General features: G+C 56.0%; 1 protein-coding gene across 1 annotated transcript in view; it reads right to left on the reverse strand.

Moving 5' to 3' along the window:
• Grm4 (glutamate metabotropic receptor 4) overlaps positions 1-16171 on the reverse strand; it is a 71223-nt gene that overhangs the window by 41500 nt on the left and 13552 nt on the right. Inside the window, exon 2 of the mRNA XM_050141495.1 lies at positions 1498-1714. Coding sequence (XP_049997452.1) covers positions 1498-1714 — 217 coding nt within the window. The remainder of the gene's footprint in view (positions 1-1497; positions 1715-16171) is intronic.

Below are 16171 nucleotides of genomic sequence, written 5' to 3' on the forward strand. Positions count from 1 at the left end.
CAGAGAGAGTCAGGCTACGATGGACAGCCAGATCTCAGAGGCACAGGGCAGTATAGAGAGTCAGGCTACGATGGACAGCCGGATCTCAGAGGCACAGGGCAGTATAGAGAGTCAGGCTACGATGGACAGCCAGATCTCAGAGGCACAGGGCAGTTAAGAGAAGTAGCCACGTGAAGGACTTCTTGCCAGACAGGAGGCTGGAGGATCCAGGGCCCAGCAAGGGAAGGACTGGTTTTCTTGTTTTTCGAGACTTTGCCATCTTTTCTGAGCATCTTTTGTGGACTATTCTTCCCCACTCCCAACACCCAATTAGGTGCTTGAAAAAGCAATTCACGGCCCTGCGTTTGGCTGAACATGGCAGACACCAACTTCTCCTGTGCCTGCAGGCCATGCACACACTTTCACATGTGTCCCTGCCACACCCCGGCTGGCCATGACCCCAGAGAGAGAACAGCATGGGCAGAAATCGAAGTAGATAAGGACACAAAGCCGGTCAACATTCCTTGCCCTGGAATGTGGGGTCGAAGCCACACCTGCCCCTCTGTACTGTGACAAGATGTGAGGTACTGAGTGACCCCTGAGGCCTGTGGTGACACTCTCCACAGAGGCTGGGGCCACCCAGACAGCAGGTTCAACACATGTTCTACCACCTCCAGGTCCCTACAGCGGGGTTAAACACTATGAATAAACCCTCTGTCTTGCCGAGTCCCACAGAGGACAGAGCCTGTGCCTTCAATAGCTCTGTGGTCCAGGGCAGGAGCAGCCCTGGGATTACAGAACCCGCAGCACAGAGTAGCACCCGGGCAGCTTTCCCACTACAATTAAAGGGTTTATCAGAGAACTGTAGCGGGATTACGCCTGCAGGGCACCACCATCACCAACCTCCGGCCACTGCAGTTTTGGGAAAAGCAATTAGAGGTTCGGGCACTGCAGGTATAAATACACACTGGCCAAGGTCGAGGGCAGCGGTGAGCTACTTAGAGCCCACAGGATGGGGCAGCCAGGAGCACCAGGGCCTCCCCTGTCCTCTTCTCAGGGGACCCCAGAAGCCACAGGGGCCTGCTTGCCACCTCAGGACCCTCCTGCAGTCACCACTACCCCTCAGGACCCTACTGATCCCTGGAGTCCCCATCCAGATGTTAACCCTTGCTGTGCCAGTCACTTACCACTGGAGCCCCCGGAGCACATGCTACAGGGACAAGTGAGAACAGCCATTTGTTCAGTGGGTAAGGCAGCAGAGACCCAGACACCCACTGTGGAGGGCACCCAGCAGCCACCAGTCCTCATTCACCCATCCCTGAGCACCCCCTGCTGATCACCATGTAACAGCCCCCCCATTCCCCATCCCCCTCTCCCTTCCCACAAAGGACAGAGCTGCCCCTCATAGCCTTCACCCGTAGCAGGAGCTACAGCATCGTGGAGTTGTGGCGGGGGGACACCAAACAGGGAAGAGCTGAGAAGCAGGAAGTAGAGGGCCCATCTCCACGCAGGACTCACCGTTCTCTCGGGACTTCTGGATAAAGGCCTCCACGCCGCTCTCGCCGTAGCTGCCCTCTGAGGCCAGCGTGGACACGTAGTTCCACTTGAGGGCCCGGACAATGTCCACCATGGCCTGGGCCTGGTACGTGTCCGAGGGCACCACGCGGGAGAAGAAGTCATAGCGGCTGTTGTCACTCAGGTCCGGGGCTGTGGAGGCGTAGCTGATCTGGGGAATCTAGGGGTGAGAGGGAAGGTGGTACATGGACAAGCGCATAAATGGGGCAGCTGCACCCCAAAAGTCACCCCTCCCATAGACACTGCCTCCCTTCCCCTCGTCTAGTGTTTAAAGACATCCCAAAGGACAAGAAAGGAGCCATGTGAACCTCCTCACAGTCCCCTCCTCTCCAACACCATGGAGACCACAGCCCCCTGCTCCTAGGGGTTTTCAGCTGTCACACAGTCTAGGAATGGAAGAGGTTCCTAGACAGGGCTACTCTGTGCCCTGTGGATGTCCTCTACACCCAGCCTGAGCCCTGTGATGTCCTCTACACCCAGCCTGTGCCCTGTGGATGTCTTCTATACCCAGCCTGTGCCCCATGTACCAGAGCACCTCATCCTACACTGAACACCAGTATATCTCCAGGAGGGTCAGAAGTCCCGGGGGAGCGACTGTCCCAGGCGAGAACCAATGTTTAGAAGTTTGTACTGAGATGCTAGAGAGGAAGCTGGGCAGTGGTGGCACACACCTTTAATCCCAGCACTCAGGAGGCGGAGGAAGGTGGATCTCTGTGTTCAAGGCCAGCCTGGTCTAGAGATGCAAGGCATCTAGGGTTACAGAGAAACACTGTTTATGTGGGGGGGGGGGCGTGACAAGGATACATCTAGGGTCTGCCTCATAGGACCCCAGAGGGCAGGAGGAAGGACAAACCAATCATGGAGAGCTGACGGTCACTCAGTGAAAGCCGTGACAGGTACGTGGGCCTTTGTGAACATCTAAAATGTCCATTTTCCTAAAAGATTGCTCTACAGAATAAACCCAAACCCCTACAACCTCATCACCAACCCAACAAGACACCATGAATATGGGGACAGCTGGGATGGGACTCGTCTGCCCACGCTTCCTCCAGATGAGCACCAAAGTCTGGGTCCCCACTCTCTGTCCCCTCAGCTAGTCTGCTGCTCACTCATCCTCTCTCCCTCCCAACCAGGACAAGAGTAACAGACACCCAAGTACCCCACTGTCAGGCTGGGAGCCCAACCCCAGTGAGCCCAGCCCTGTCCCCAACAGCAGTCAGCAGCTTCACACCCAGGCCCTCTACCATACAGAAGGTACCCCATTCCCACAAAGATGGGGGCCTGCATGGGGCTTCTGCATGGAACCCAGCAGGAAAGCCAGGCTGTGCTGCTCCAGCAGTCCCTGAGGCCCTGGGACAGACACCAACCTGGGACCAGGTCAGGGTAAGGGACAGTAGACCAGTCCCTTCTCCCTGCCACAGCACAGGTTCTGAAGTACCACTAAGAAAGGTTTCAGGCTGAGATTTGGGGTTCGAGCTCAACTCTTGCTCTCTAGCTGGTAGACCTCACCAGTCCCTTCTCCACCCCAGGCTTCAGGCTCTGCAGTTACAGAATGGGCAATTAGGAGTGGCTGGTAATAGGGGAATTCCTGGTACTCCTGAGAGCAGGCCTCCGTCCACAGCCCCATCACCACCAGGGAGACATCCTTGAAAGCTTGCTGCTTTCTGAGGCTCCCTCCCTCCTGCTGCCCCAGCCTGAGGTGGGGGAGGGGCAGGGGCACTGCTGGGCAAAGGGGCCCGTCTGAGAGTCTGCCACACCAGGTGATTCAGCCCTGCTGATTCATGGGGCTGTGTGCCCTCCTCAGCGCCCTGTCAGCTGGAGAGGGAAGGACACTCCATTAGCATTCTCCTCAGAGACTCTCATCTCAAAATGGCGGCCGGAAGGACTCCTGCCACTTCCTCAGCCTCCCATGCCCGGGTCCTAGGCAAAACACCCACTGGATGTGAGGCTCGCTCTGTTCTGGGTGCCAAGGACAGCTCATGCTACACTCTGGGGACAGGGACAAGCATCGCAGACACGAGGCTCAACAGCCCATTTTCACGACCAGGTCCTGAGAGAAGCTGAAGCCATGGACTGTTTCACACACCCAACCCTTCTACAGGCAGAGCACTGCACAGTCAGCCCACCTGGCTCCTCCAGGCTCCCCTCAACCTGCCACACGAGTGTCCCCTGTTTAAGTCACCTGTTGTGCGGTGTCAGCAGAAGGATGTAAAAGTGAGTGAGCATCCATCCCTGAGCACTGGCGGACACCCCTGCTCCCAGCAGACAGGAGACAAGGCAGGAGGCGCTTGTGGCCAAGCGCTACTTAGCAGGGAGTGCCGAGAGTGCGTAGTGTGTCTGCTGCTGGCCCCAGGAGAGCTCTGATTTATGCAGGGGACTGAGAAGAAAAAGTGAAATTTCTCTCCCTCTGCCCCCCACACTCCTGGAATAATGAGAAAGTCCATGCCACAAGAAGATTAAAAGCTGCTTCTGGGCCTCAGCAACAATCAAGCAAGAATCCTAGGGCATCTGTGCAGGCATGCATGTTCCAGAACGCATACGGAGCCGCCTGAGCACGTGGGTACAGCACACCCTTCACACTTCCGGCTGCGCACGGCCACTGCACTGCAGAGTACTGCCAGGCCGGGGGACACCTGTCTCTGCCCCAGGTTTCCTGCAGGGGAGTGACGGACTGAAGAGATCTGGGGCAAAAGGAGCTGGATGTGGGGGCAATCCTGAAAACCTAGCACTTGGGAAGCAGAGGCAGGAGGATTGATGTGGGTTCCAGGCTAGCCTGAGCTACATGGTGAGACCCTGTCTCAAAAGAAAATCAGAAGGCAAAAGGGAAAAGAGAAGGCAGGTATGAGGGGATGAGCCAAAGGCCCCCAGTGGGGTGACATGGGTGTCAGATCCTAGATTTGAGGGAGACTGGTCTGCCTAGTGGGACCTACCTGGTATGCCTGCACATGGGCTGTGTTGGGGTGCATGTGAGTCCTTGGGACTACAGGCTGCCATCTGGCTCTCCCCCAATAGTCCAGGCAAGCCAACCCTGGCCAGAACACAGGGGAATTCAGCACGCCACTGCTCAGGCCCAAGAGAAAGGCTCCAAAGTGTCAGAATCAAGCCCAGGGAAGCAGCTATCAGTGTCCCAGAGAATCACTGAGTATGGTCTCCATAGTCTCTAAAATCATTCAGAAAGGTAGAGAAATCTCCACCCAACCTCCACATGACCTGTTGAGTCAGAGCCAGAGCCAAGTGGCCAGCCATGCAAGACCCTCCCACAGACCCTTCAAGGGCCACCTGACAGGAATGGCAACAGCCTTTTATCCCTTTCCTCCGGGCCTCAAAGGGGTCATGACCCACAGGATGAGAGTCACCAAGGAACAGTCCTGGAAGTCTCTGGAAGGCTCATGATAGGCCTCAGACGGGCAGATAGACTGACCCCTGCCTCCATGACCACACGCTGGACCTTCCCCTTCAGAAGCCACACCCACCAGAGCCACCAGCTGCTCCCCATAGACCTGGGGAACTCAGGCTGGGCCAGCTGGAATGGTTCCCCCAACCTGGCCTGCACCTCATCACTTCACACCAACCACAGACAAAGGCCAGCCCCAGCCTCTGGCCACTCTGGGCCTGGTTACACACCCAGCCTGGCCTCGCTGGGTCCAGCAAGTGGCTTTGCCTGGCCTCTATCCAAGGAGCATCCTGCCCCACTCAGCTCTCTCATGTAAACTCCACCGTATCCGGGCCCTCCTCTGCCTCTGGAGCCATAATCTGCTCCACACAGTGCCCCCCTCTCCTCTGGGGCCTCCAGGGTACCCCAGTGTGGCTGGGAGCTCCACACAGTGCCCCCTCTCCTATGGGGCCTCCAGGGTACCCCAGTGTGACTGGGAGCTCCACACAGCACCCTTCTCTCTTCTGGGGCCTCCAGAGTACCCCAGTGTGTCTGGGAGCTCCACACAGTGCCCCCCTCTCCTCTGGGGCCTCTAGGGTACCCCAGTGTGGCTGGGAGCACACAAGGGAATTTCCAAACTGCCAATGTCACAGGAAGTAAATCTGGTCTGCAAGATCCAAGAGGTCCCTTTGCCTCTGTGGCTGCCATGGCCACCAGCTCCACACTCTCCACCTCCTCCACTTCCTCGCACACCCTGGTGGCCTCTTCATTAACTCACTCACTCAGTAATGGCTTCCCGAGTACCTGCTGTGGGCTTCACCTGCCATGAACTCAGGGACAGACCTCAGCGAAGGTGATCCCAGCAGAAGAAACAGAGACAACTGCCTAAGCAAAGAACACGCAGGGATCTCATGCCAGGTGCTGCTTCCCTAGTCACAGCCCACAGTTGTGGCACACGTTGGCCAGGTCACATGACACGTCCGGCTTGATGAGCTGGGAGCAGGGAATGCATGTTTCCACTGTGCAGAGCATGCCATTCATTGCAGGTGAGAGATACCCCATGGTCTATGTATCCCCCACTGTAGCCACCAGCAAGGCTCCAGCCAGACGTGGGTTCCTGAGGCAGGACAAAGCACTAACCAATCCACAGATGTGTGACTTAGCAATGACTAAGTCTATGTCCTTCAAATCCCAGAGGTTTGCAGAATAGTTGTTACTGAGGCATCGCCTCACCTGTGCTGACTGATCCAGGCGGAAGGTCTGAGGGCTGGCTGTTACTGCGGCATCACCTCACACATGCTGACTGATCCAGGCAGCAGATCTGAGGGCTGGCCATTACTGCAGCATCACCTCACACATGCTGACTGATCCAGGCAGCAGGTCTGAGGGCTGGCTGTTACTGCGGCATCGCCTCACTCGTGTTGACTTATACCGTGAGTAGTGACATGATTCTGCGAGTCTCATACATTAATAATGGCTCTCCACCTCAGAACTTGAATGTGTCCACTTGACACTACACTTCTTAGGCTAGTAGGGCACTACTAGACTGAGCTAGATTCCTCAGGTACACACGGCTCATGAGCACTGTCAGACCAACACCGATTAGATGTCTACAATACACCTTACTGTCCTAAGTAGGTTCCTAAGTTTAACACCCTCGAGTGTATACTATATAAGAGGACCTATTTAATCTTCACTTATCTAAAACTAATACAGAAAGGTTAAGTTACTTACCTATGGTCACACAGCTCTTGACTGGGGGGGCAGGATTTGAACCCAAAGAGGCTTGCTCCAAAACCCATACCAGTAATTGCTATGTGAAACCTCAGTCTCCTCTGTATATAGTGTGTCTACACACATGTATCCACACACAGAACATGCATGCATATGGAGAATCTGAGGCTAGGGCTGGAGATATGGCTCAGTGGTTAAGAATACTGGCTGCTCTTCCAGAAGATACAGGTTCAATTCCCGGGAACCACATGGCAACTCACAACTGTCTGGGGGATATAACACTCTCTTCTGGCCTCCGTGGGCACTGCACACATGTGTTACATAGACATGCATGCAGGCAAACACTCATACACATAAAAAAGTCAGTAATCCCGCACTCAGGAGGCAGAGGCAGGCGGATCTCACTGAGTTTAAGGCCAGTCTGGTCTACATAGCTAGTGAGCCCTTATCTCAATAAACTAAAAAGATTAAAAAATAAATAAATAAAATTAAATAGAAATCGAGGATGCCATAGCCTCCGGTGACAAGTGGCTGCCTGTGTCTCCCACAGGACCGAGTAGGGAGCAGCAAAGAGAAGCTGTTCCTCCCTGTACCGTACGCCTCTCCTGCCCGCCATCTCTGGGCTGAAGTGGTCCATCTGTCTCTAACACAAAGGACAGGGTGAAGCTTGCCCCGGGCCCCAGAGGGCTGTGCGGATGGTCTGCTTTCAGAAGTAGGTAATTTCTAAACGTAATTATTAATTTCATGCTTATCGTATGCAAACCTCTGCTTCCCAGACGAGATGAAATTGATTTAATTAGAAATTCCATCATCGAGCCATTTGGATCTGAGCTTTTAATTAGGATCACCAGCAGCACCCCAGCCCCAGGTTGCCAGAGGGGCTCCTGCCTGTGACTGTCCTCTAGGAGGGCACAGGCCTGGCTGCGGTGTGTGGGCACCCCTACAGCGCCAGCATCCCACAGGCCAGGCAAGCACTGTTACCCTCACAGCACAGCGCACGCCATGGGTGGGGCCTCTCTTTTCTCTTGGCGACCATCTTACTCTGTTGCAGTGAGGAAGCCAACATGACCGAGGTGACTTAGAGAAGAGTTTATTTGGGGATCACAGCTTCGGAGGGTGAGTCCATGACTGTCTTAGCAGAGAGCACAGCAGGCAGGCAGGCCTGACGCTGGAGCAGCAGCTGAGAGCTCACATCTTGACCCCCAAGTGTGAGGCAGAGAGCGCTAACCGGGAATGGGTTCGCTTTGGGGGGGCACTTTTTGAGGCAGGCTTTTCCTATGTAGTTCTGGCCGTCCTATAATTCACTCTGTAGACCAGGCTGGCCTCAAACTCAGAGGTCCACTGCCTCTGCTTCCTGCCATGCGCTTCCCTTTAGACCTTGAGGGTTGAGGTGCACTGTGCCCCGGGGCCTTTGCGCTGATCATCCCTTCCCAGAGCAGTGCAAATGACCCTACCCTAGGGATTCTCATCTATGGCAGAGTTCTCCCTTTGCCCCATGCCTCTGCAGTAAGGGGCCACCCATGACAGCACCCACATAAGGGCAATGCCACTCTCCCACCTCCCCTTGCCTCCAGGGCTCTGCTGAACCTTGTCTCTCTGATTCCACAGTAACACCCTGCCCCACACCCCTGCCTCCACTCTGGCTGCCCAGCATCCTATCAAGACAGGAAACTGGCACTTGGATTAATTTCCTATTCTGAATTGCTCTGCTTGGGGGGAACCAGCAGCACAGGTAACGGGCCTTGGACAGAGACATCCCGAAAGACGCGTGCTCAGTCCCGGCCTGCCCTTTTAAGCAGTACATGTTTTCACAGGAGCCCAGCACACCCCCACCCCCACCAGGAGGCAGGGAGCCGAGAAGAATGGGATGTGCCGGGAGGAGGGCGCCTGGCTCGCCTGGCGTCGCTGACAAAGGAGCCGCACTGATGCGTCGGAGGCAGGGCCTGGAGACAGATAAGAGCATTCGGGCGGGAGCGGGCCCTGGGCCAAGAGCAAACAAGATCTTCACATCAGCACTTGCCCTACTTCATAAGCAAAATGTAGATCAATAAATTACACTCCCTTTAGCGGGCTCGCACGCTGACTGTGCCACCTCGTCAGCGGCGATCTCGGGTGAGGCGGGTGGCAGCTGAGGCCTGGGTGGGGAGGGCTAAAGCCAAGCTTGGCACCCTCAGAACCACAGCTCCTGGGCTCTGTGTGAGGAGCTAAAACGAAGCCCCCAGAGGTAAGACGTGGTCGCTAGGTCACTGAGCCGTCCCAGATCACCATCTCACGGCGCCTCAGTCTCCTTGTCTGTGAAGTGGGCATCGTGATGAGAATCGGGTGTTTGTGGAGGTCACAGTGAGGAGCAAACAGAAGGGTAAGCAGGGAGGAAGCTGGGGAGAGGGAAGAGACCCAGACGCCACAACCACTGTCCTGTTGGGGTGCGGGTGACAGGATGCAGGCCCTCTCTGCTCTCTTGTGTTAACCCTCGCTGTAAGTGGAGGAAAGGTCAGTGTGGAGAAGGGGAAGGGCTGCCCCAGTCACCAGGTCATAGACCAGCCCAGTGGCCTCAGGACTCCAGGGTCCGCGCTAGGGGTAGGGTTGAGTGGGAAGAGCAGGAGGAAGGACTGGGAGATGAAGTTGGCTACACCTGGCCCTGGCAGCCCTGCGAAGCGGGGAGCAGTGTTTGCGGTCACCGACACACTGAGAATCAACCTGTCCCGGTGCTTGCCCCCCCCCCGGGGGGGACCATTTCCTTCCTTCCCCACACAACAGGACCACTATTTCCTACTTGCTTTTTCAGATAAGAAAATATGTCCTGAGATCATACAGCAAATTGTAAGGCAGGATTTGAACCCAGGTCTGTCTGGCTTCCCCTGAGGGGTCTCAGCCTGTGGCACTACCCTGTGTTCACACACGGCTTCCAGCCCTTCCCTCACGCCATCTCCGGGCTGAGAGGAAGCCTGAACAAGGGTCAGGGTCGCTCCTGCTGCCTCCCTTCCCCTGCACCGCAGGCGTCTGCTTTACACCACTGCACCTGCCCTGTTCAGTGAGAATTTAATGATCGGCCTGGCCCTCAGCCAGAACAGCGGGAGGGGGCTGCACAGTAGGCAGGGACTCATGAAAACCTCTCCCAAATCTGGCGACCCTCCATGGGCTGCAGGAGTTGGGGTAGGGCCAGGAGGACCACTTGGTTTAATGCCCAGCGTGGTTGCCATTGCACAGATACCCTGAGGTCCACTTAGCAAGAGGTGTGAGCGATAGGGGCGTGGCTGGCCTTCAAGGAAATGAACCACTGTCGGCCCACCACTCTCCCCAGTCAGCGGAGGCGCTGTGTGTGTGATGGACTGCACTATATTAATATAAGATGATATAATGGGGTGTATTAACATCATTGAACACACGAGATGATAAAAGTCACACAGCTAGCACTTCCTGTGATTTATGAGCACAGCCAGGCCACATTCAGACCGGCCAGGCAGCCAGGAGGAAGCCCCACTGGGACTCTGGGGTTTGGCTGGGAGAAGGCGGGGGACAGCCAGAAGCAGGGCGAAGCACAGTAGGCACAGCCGTGGGGTGCCCGGCCAGGTGCCCAGCTGGAGCCCCCAGAAGCCCTCCCCAAAGTGGCTTCCATCATGGTGCTTGTCCCCACCTTAGCAAATGACTTCTGTGGCTCCTCCTTACGTGGTCCTGGGGCCCTCCTCAGCCTCCCCGGCTGGCACAGCCTCCTTGTCCTCAGCCCTATGCCCCAGGGCTCACAGCACAAAGGCCCAGGCTGCCCCTCTCTGTTCACCCCTCAGATGAACCTTGAAGGCCAGGATCCCAGCCAGCTGACCTCCTCTGGGACACCAGACTTTGTGTCAGACTTTGAGGGTCCCCAGCAGGAATTGCCAGGTCTCAAAACAGCCGCTGTATCTGTCCTTCCTGCTGTTCAGGCCAAAGCAGCATCAGGATCCTGAGTCTGCCTCATAGCCCTAGCCTGACTTAGCATCAGGGGTGGCTGGCCTTATTCTGGAAACAACCAGAACCTATCTGCCAATCACCAACTCTGTCATGTGGCCCCTACCAAGCCAACTCCTGTGCCTCTAGCAGGATGGATCCCTGTCTCCTCAGCCGCCCCCCCCCCAACACCCTCTCAAATACCTGCATGCCCGCCTACAGCTGGAAGGACCAAAGAAAACCCATTAACTCAGTTTCTCCCTCCTCAGGAGCCCAGCAGGTCCTGTAGGATCTGCAGGTACCTGATCCCTTTCCACCATGCTCCCCAGCTCTGGGCTGTGCTACCCAACATCCTAGGGCCTTTTACCTGGAGTTCCCACTTGCGACAGCACACACTGCCCACAGGTGTGTGGACTGGGTGCCTCCCGACTGGAATGTCAGACCCTGAGGAGAACCATTTGCCTCTCCGCCTACCACAGCCCCAGGACGTAGACCAAGACTACGAATGACAACCAACTTTGAGCAGGTGTCTTGGAGTGGCAATCCACTTTTACTGGCTCTCCTCAGTAGGTCCTATCAAGATTCTGCCAGAGAGGCGTTCATACAGGATGTCCACGAGGTGGCTTAGTGGGTAAAGTCGCCTGCCATGAAGCCGACAACCCGAGTGTAATCCCTGAGGCTCACACGGTGGGAGAGAACCCACGCCCATAAGTGTTCTGACCTCCATCTCCACGTGCCATTTGCCCAGGTTCATCCTGTCATCAAAACTCACTGCTGCCAGCCCTCCGAAGGGGACAGGTGCTGCTCCCTTCCCTCCGAGGGGTGCAGGATCGGGTTTAATGTCACCCAGGTGGCGAGCGGATGAACCACCTGCACTTCTGCTCCATGTGCCAGCAAAACCTGTCACCTCCACAGGGAACGAGTTCTGTCACCTCTGAACCCCTGGGACCTGGGGAGGAGGCCTCCTGCACGGTCCTCAGGCCAGAAATGCCAGGGACAGGACATTGCTTCTGCTGCGCGCAGCAGGTGCATACGGAGGAGGCGTCCCCAACCCCTTGCCGCGGAAGCCTCCATAGGTACCACTCAGTTCTGCACCGCCAGCCACACGCCCATCATGCCCCAGCTCCCGGGACTCGGCAGAGTGCAGGGCAGCCCCTCTCTGGTGTGGAGGATGCGGCCCACAAAGGGACTTACTCATTAAGACTTCTGCAGACTTTCCCTGATGCTGCTCTTCACCGCCAAGTCAAGTAACAAAACTTCACCTCAGGCCTGTCCTAGAAACCTGCCCTGTCACCGTCGAGGCCACTGTCACCTCTGTAACTAACCGCAAGGCAGATGCAGAGACTCCAGGAGTGCCATCGGCAGCTGCTGCTGAGATCTGGGCCCTGTCCCTGCCACCTGGCCTCCCCCCAAGTCCATGAGGGCCCCCAGCACATCTGAGTCTTGTCCAAATCATGTAGGCGTGGACAAGAGGTGCCCACAGGCTCCACAACACCCAGTGTGAGGTGACATGTTCTGCAGAGGGGGCCTTTTTCACCCTGAGGGCCCCAAAATTCCCATACGGTTTAAGTGGCCCCTGAGGCCAGCTCAAGAAACAGCTCAGGGGGCTGCCACAAGCAGCAGGCATGGCAAGGCCTCGCGGTGACAGCAGACAATAGTCTTTCAGGGAATCATCACAGGAGAAAAAGAGCGGAATACAGCGACTGGAATCCCAGCCCGCAGGCTGAGACAGGCACACCACGTCCTTGAGGCTAGCCTGAGCCACACAGGTACCTCCTGTCTGGAAAAACCAGAGCCCTGTAGCTTAGCGGTAAGTGATTGCTTGCATGTTCAGGGCCCTGAGTCCATCCTAGCATAGCAAAAGCAGGGGTCCCCAAGGCCCTGCCCAGTCCCCTCTGCACTTCCCACCTAAATCCCTGACAAGACCCTCTCACCACTGACCCTCGGCCCTGGCCTCCCTCCCCACGGCTGTGTCTCTGACAGGGTTTCTCCAAGCAGGTGACTTGCAGCTTCATGGTGGTCTGTTCCAGGTCCACCCTCTCAGCGCTGAGTCCACCTCCCATTCAGAGGTCCTAGATCTGACCTTCACACCGGGAGCACAGCCGTACTCCCCAGCTCTACCCAGTCCCCACAGGCATGGCACTCCCTGGTTCTGTTTTGTGTTCCTCTCCCTCCAGTCTGGTCTGTAGCTGTGACACAAAAGCATGACGGGGACAGAGTGGCACCTGAGACCCCGCCCCCACACATTCAAGAATACGGATGTGCATACACGCGGGGCAACTAAGATACCGCTCCACATACTGTCCAGAACCCGGGTGCACACACAGCACTCGCTGAGCTCCGCACATGCGCCCTCTGCACAGCATACGGGCTTACTGTGAGAGGTGAACCTGATGACGCTTACAGTCTGTGCATACAAACATGCCTCTGCTCGGCATGCATGCTGCACGCATACCAGGCATGCACACATGGAGACTCAGGACAGCAGGCAGCTGGCAATCCCTTTGAGGATGCACAGGCCTGTTCACAACCTGTCATCCCGCACACTCAAGAGGCTGAGGCAGAAGGACTATGTTCAAGGCCAATCTGTGCAAACTAGTGAGACTGTCACAAGACGGGGTAAAGGGGGCTGGAGCCATAGCTCAATGGTAGAGCACTTGCCTAGCACGAGCAAGGTCCTGGGTTCAATTCCCATAACTGAAGGTAGAGAAGGGGATGGAGAGAAGGGTAGGGCTGGGGCAGGAGAGGGGAGGGAGAGTGGGGAGGAAGAGAAAGAGAAAAGGAGAAAGAGAGCGATTGAGATGGTAATTTCCCACCTCCCAGCCTGCTCTCCCGTGAGTACCCCAGCAGGAGACAGACAGAGAGCTGAAGCAGGGGATGGGGTGGGTAGGTGAGGGCAAGAAGGGCAGTGGCCAGGAGGCAGCAGGCTGGAAGAGAACTAAAGGTGGGCTCTGGGCAGCCCCTAGACTGTAGCTGTGTCCTGTCTCGCCAGCCTCTTCTACATGAGGAACAAAAGAGATGGAGGAGCCTCCTTGCCTGCCCCAAGTTTCTCTTAAATAATCACGAGGGAGCCAGGACCCTCCCTGAGGACCACAGTCCTGCAGGGGAAGAAGGGTACAGTGATGTCTGTAATTTGTTTAAATAATCCCGCTGAACTGGGAGAAAATTAACAAATGAGAAAGCAGCTCGAAATTAATCAAACTTCTCCCTGTCCATGTCCCCCCCGCCCCGCGCTTTCTGTCTTAATGAAGGTTATTTATCCAACGAGCAATAAAACAGGGAATTAAATTAAACAGGCCCTCGGTTCCCTCCTCTCCCCACCCCATGAGGCAGTGGCCCTTCTACAGCTTTATAACTGTGCAGGCTGGGACTGTGGCAGACAGGGACACCAGGCAGAAAGAGTCAGGACCCCCATTTTCCATCTCTGGTTTGCTTAACCACAAGGCTGGTGGCAGATAGTGGAGGGCCCTGTTGCTGGGTGTATCAGAGGGGGGCTGGTGCTCAGCAGGCTCCAAGTGAGGAAGATATACCAGAAGCACCACCTTGGGTCCCTGCCTCTCAGCTAGGTCAAGCATTCTCCTCCCATAGAACTTGTCCACTGGCTCCACCCTCACCGGAGAGGGACTTCCCTGACAGCCCTGCTGTGTCCCCAGCAGACCCACACATCCCATTGCCCCTCATGCCCTGATGCCCCGGCCTTATCTCTGTCTAGAAAGAGTAGTCACCTTGAGGAAGCCACCTCCGTAGACCTCCCCGCCAGAACTGCTCTCTCTGCCCCAACTGTACTTCCGCCCACACCTTCCCTGTCACACTGACCATCCAAGAGTACATCACGCCTCCTCACTCCAGGAAGACAGATTCATTCACTCTGGCCAACACCCCACCCCTGCGAATCTGCTCCACACCTCCCTCCAATGGTTGGAGCCCCATGGCATTTGCTAAATCTGAGGGGCCCAAGACAGACGTAGGCCAGAGGGTACGCCACTAAGGGGGTCCCTGTCTCCTGGTCACTTGGCATCTCAGGCTGGTCTGAGGACACATAGGCCTCTAGATTCATTCCACTCAGCTGCCGCGCACAGGAGCGAGTGGCCTGCTCTCTGCTAACCTGTTTTCAAGCACTGCCTGAAAAGAAACCACGGCTCTAAAGTTAAAAGGTGCCCAGTTAAAATGAAAATGCTTAGCCTCTGGTCCGGCCACAGCCACTGGCTCCTAACAGCAGATCTGCCTAACTCCTGGGGCGCTCTCTCTCTCCTCTCTCTCTCTCTCTCTCTCTCTCTCTCTCTCTCTCTCTCTCTCTGTGTGTGTGTGTGTTCTCGCTCATGTGTGGCCACCCCCATGGGCGAGGACAGCAGGCACAACACAGCCAGGGTTGAATTATTTATTCCGTACATTGTTAGCACAGTAGAGAGAGCAACTGTGTCTCCAGGCTTCAATTAAAATATCAAGGCACCCATACTGTCTGCCTAGCCACACGACTCCCACTGACGTAGGACATAGGACGAGAGGGCCTCCATCCGCAGCCAGCGCCCTGGCCAGCGTCTCAACCCTGTCTCTGCCTCTGACCTCAGGTTTGTTTCTGCATCATGGACGACATTCTTGGGAGTCAAGAGCCCTGGACTCAGCCCACCAGTCTCCCTCCAGGGCCACTTAGTCAATCCATGGCCTTAAAGAGCCCTTCTCAGTTCCCAAGGGGCTTGGCCCAGCCTTGAAGTAGGACTGATCTCTAGCCACTGGACCTCCCTAAAATTGCTGTGTGTGGCGTCCCCTCCACCCAGGGATGGTCACAGTCATTAGAAATTAACTTTAAAAACAAACTAACAAATTTTTATTTTATAATTTAAGTGGCTCTTTTCGATGGGTCTGTACTGTTCCACTAAGCATGGAGCCATACTTTGGATAGTTCCTAATTTCTGTGTCAGCAGGCTTGAGGCCAGAACGAGCTTGGATTTCTGATCTTTGTCTTCTGAGTGCTGGGATTACAAGCGTGCACCTGGTGCAGGGAGATGAGCCCAGGACTCCATCCATGCTAAGCAGCCACATCCCAGGCCCTTAGAAAGGGACTTTGAAGTCAGGCGGTGGTGGCACACACTTTTAATCCCAACACTTGGGAGGCAGAGGCAGGGGGATCTCTGTGAGTTCAAAGCCAGCCTGGTCTACAAGAGCTAGTTCCAGGACAAGCTCCAAAGCTACAGAGAAACCCTGTCTTGAAAAACCGAAAAGAAAAAAGAAAGGGGCTTTGGAAAGGTAAAATAGGGAGAGGTCAGCCACACCAGAGAAGTGGGCTTACACCAGGGTGGGTTTCTGAAGCCTTCATCACCTCCACCAATGCCAGAAACCCCTGATTCTGGATTCCGGAGAGGAGACGCAGAGGCCGAGACGCAGAGGCCGAGAGCCAACGGTTGCTGTGGTCACAAGCTAACTGGGTCACCCAGCAGATCCGATTCGCTAGCCCCCAGATGAGAACACGAGGCCCAGTGAAACAGAGTGGGCGGGCTGAGAAAGAGCAGTGCATTGGCGCCACATGCCCAGGGAAAGAGTGCTGCGGGAAGGGGCTGCAGGAGGGGGCTGCAGGGAGGGGGGGCGGCCGGG

Source organism: Alexandromys fortis, unplaced genomic scaffold (genome assembly GCF_014885135.2).
Source record: "Alexandromys fortis isolate MF-2015 unplaced genomic scaffold, M_Fortis_MF-2015_v1.1 scaffold_9, whole genome shotgun sequence".
Taxonomy (NCBI): domain Eukaryota; kingdom Metazoa; phylum Chordata; class Mammalia; order Rodentia; family Cricetidae; genus Alexandromys; species Alexandromys fortis.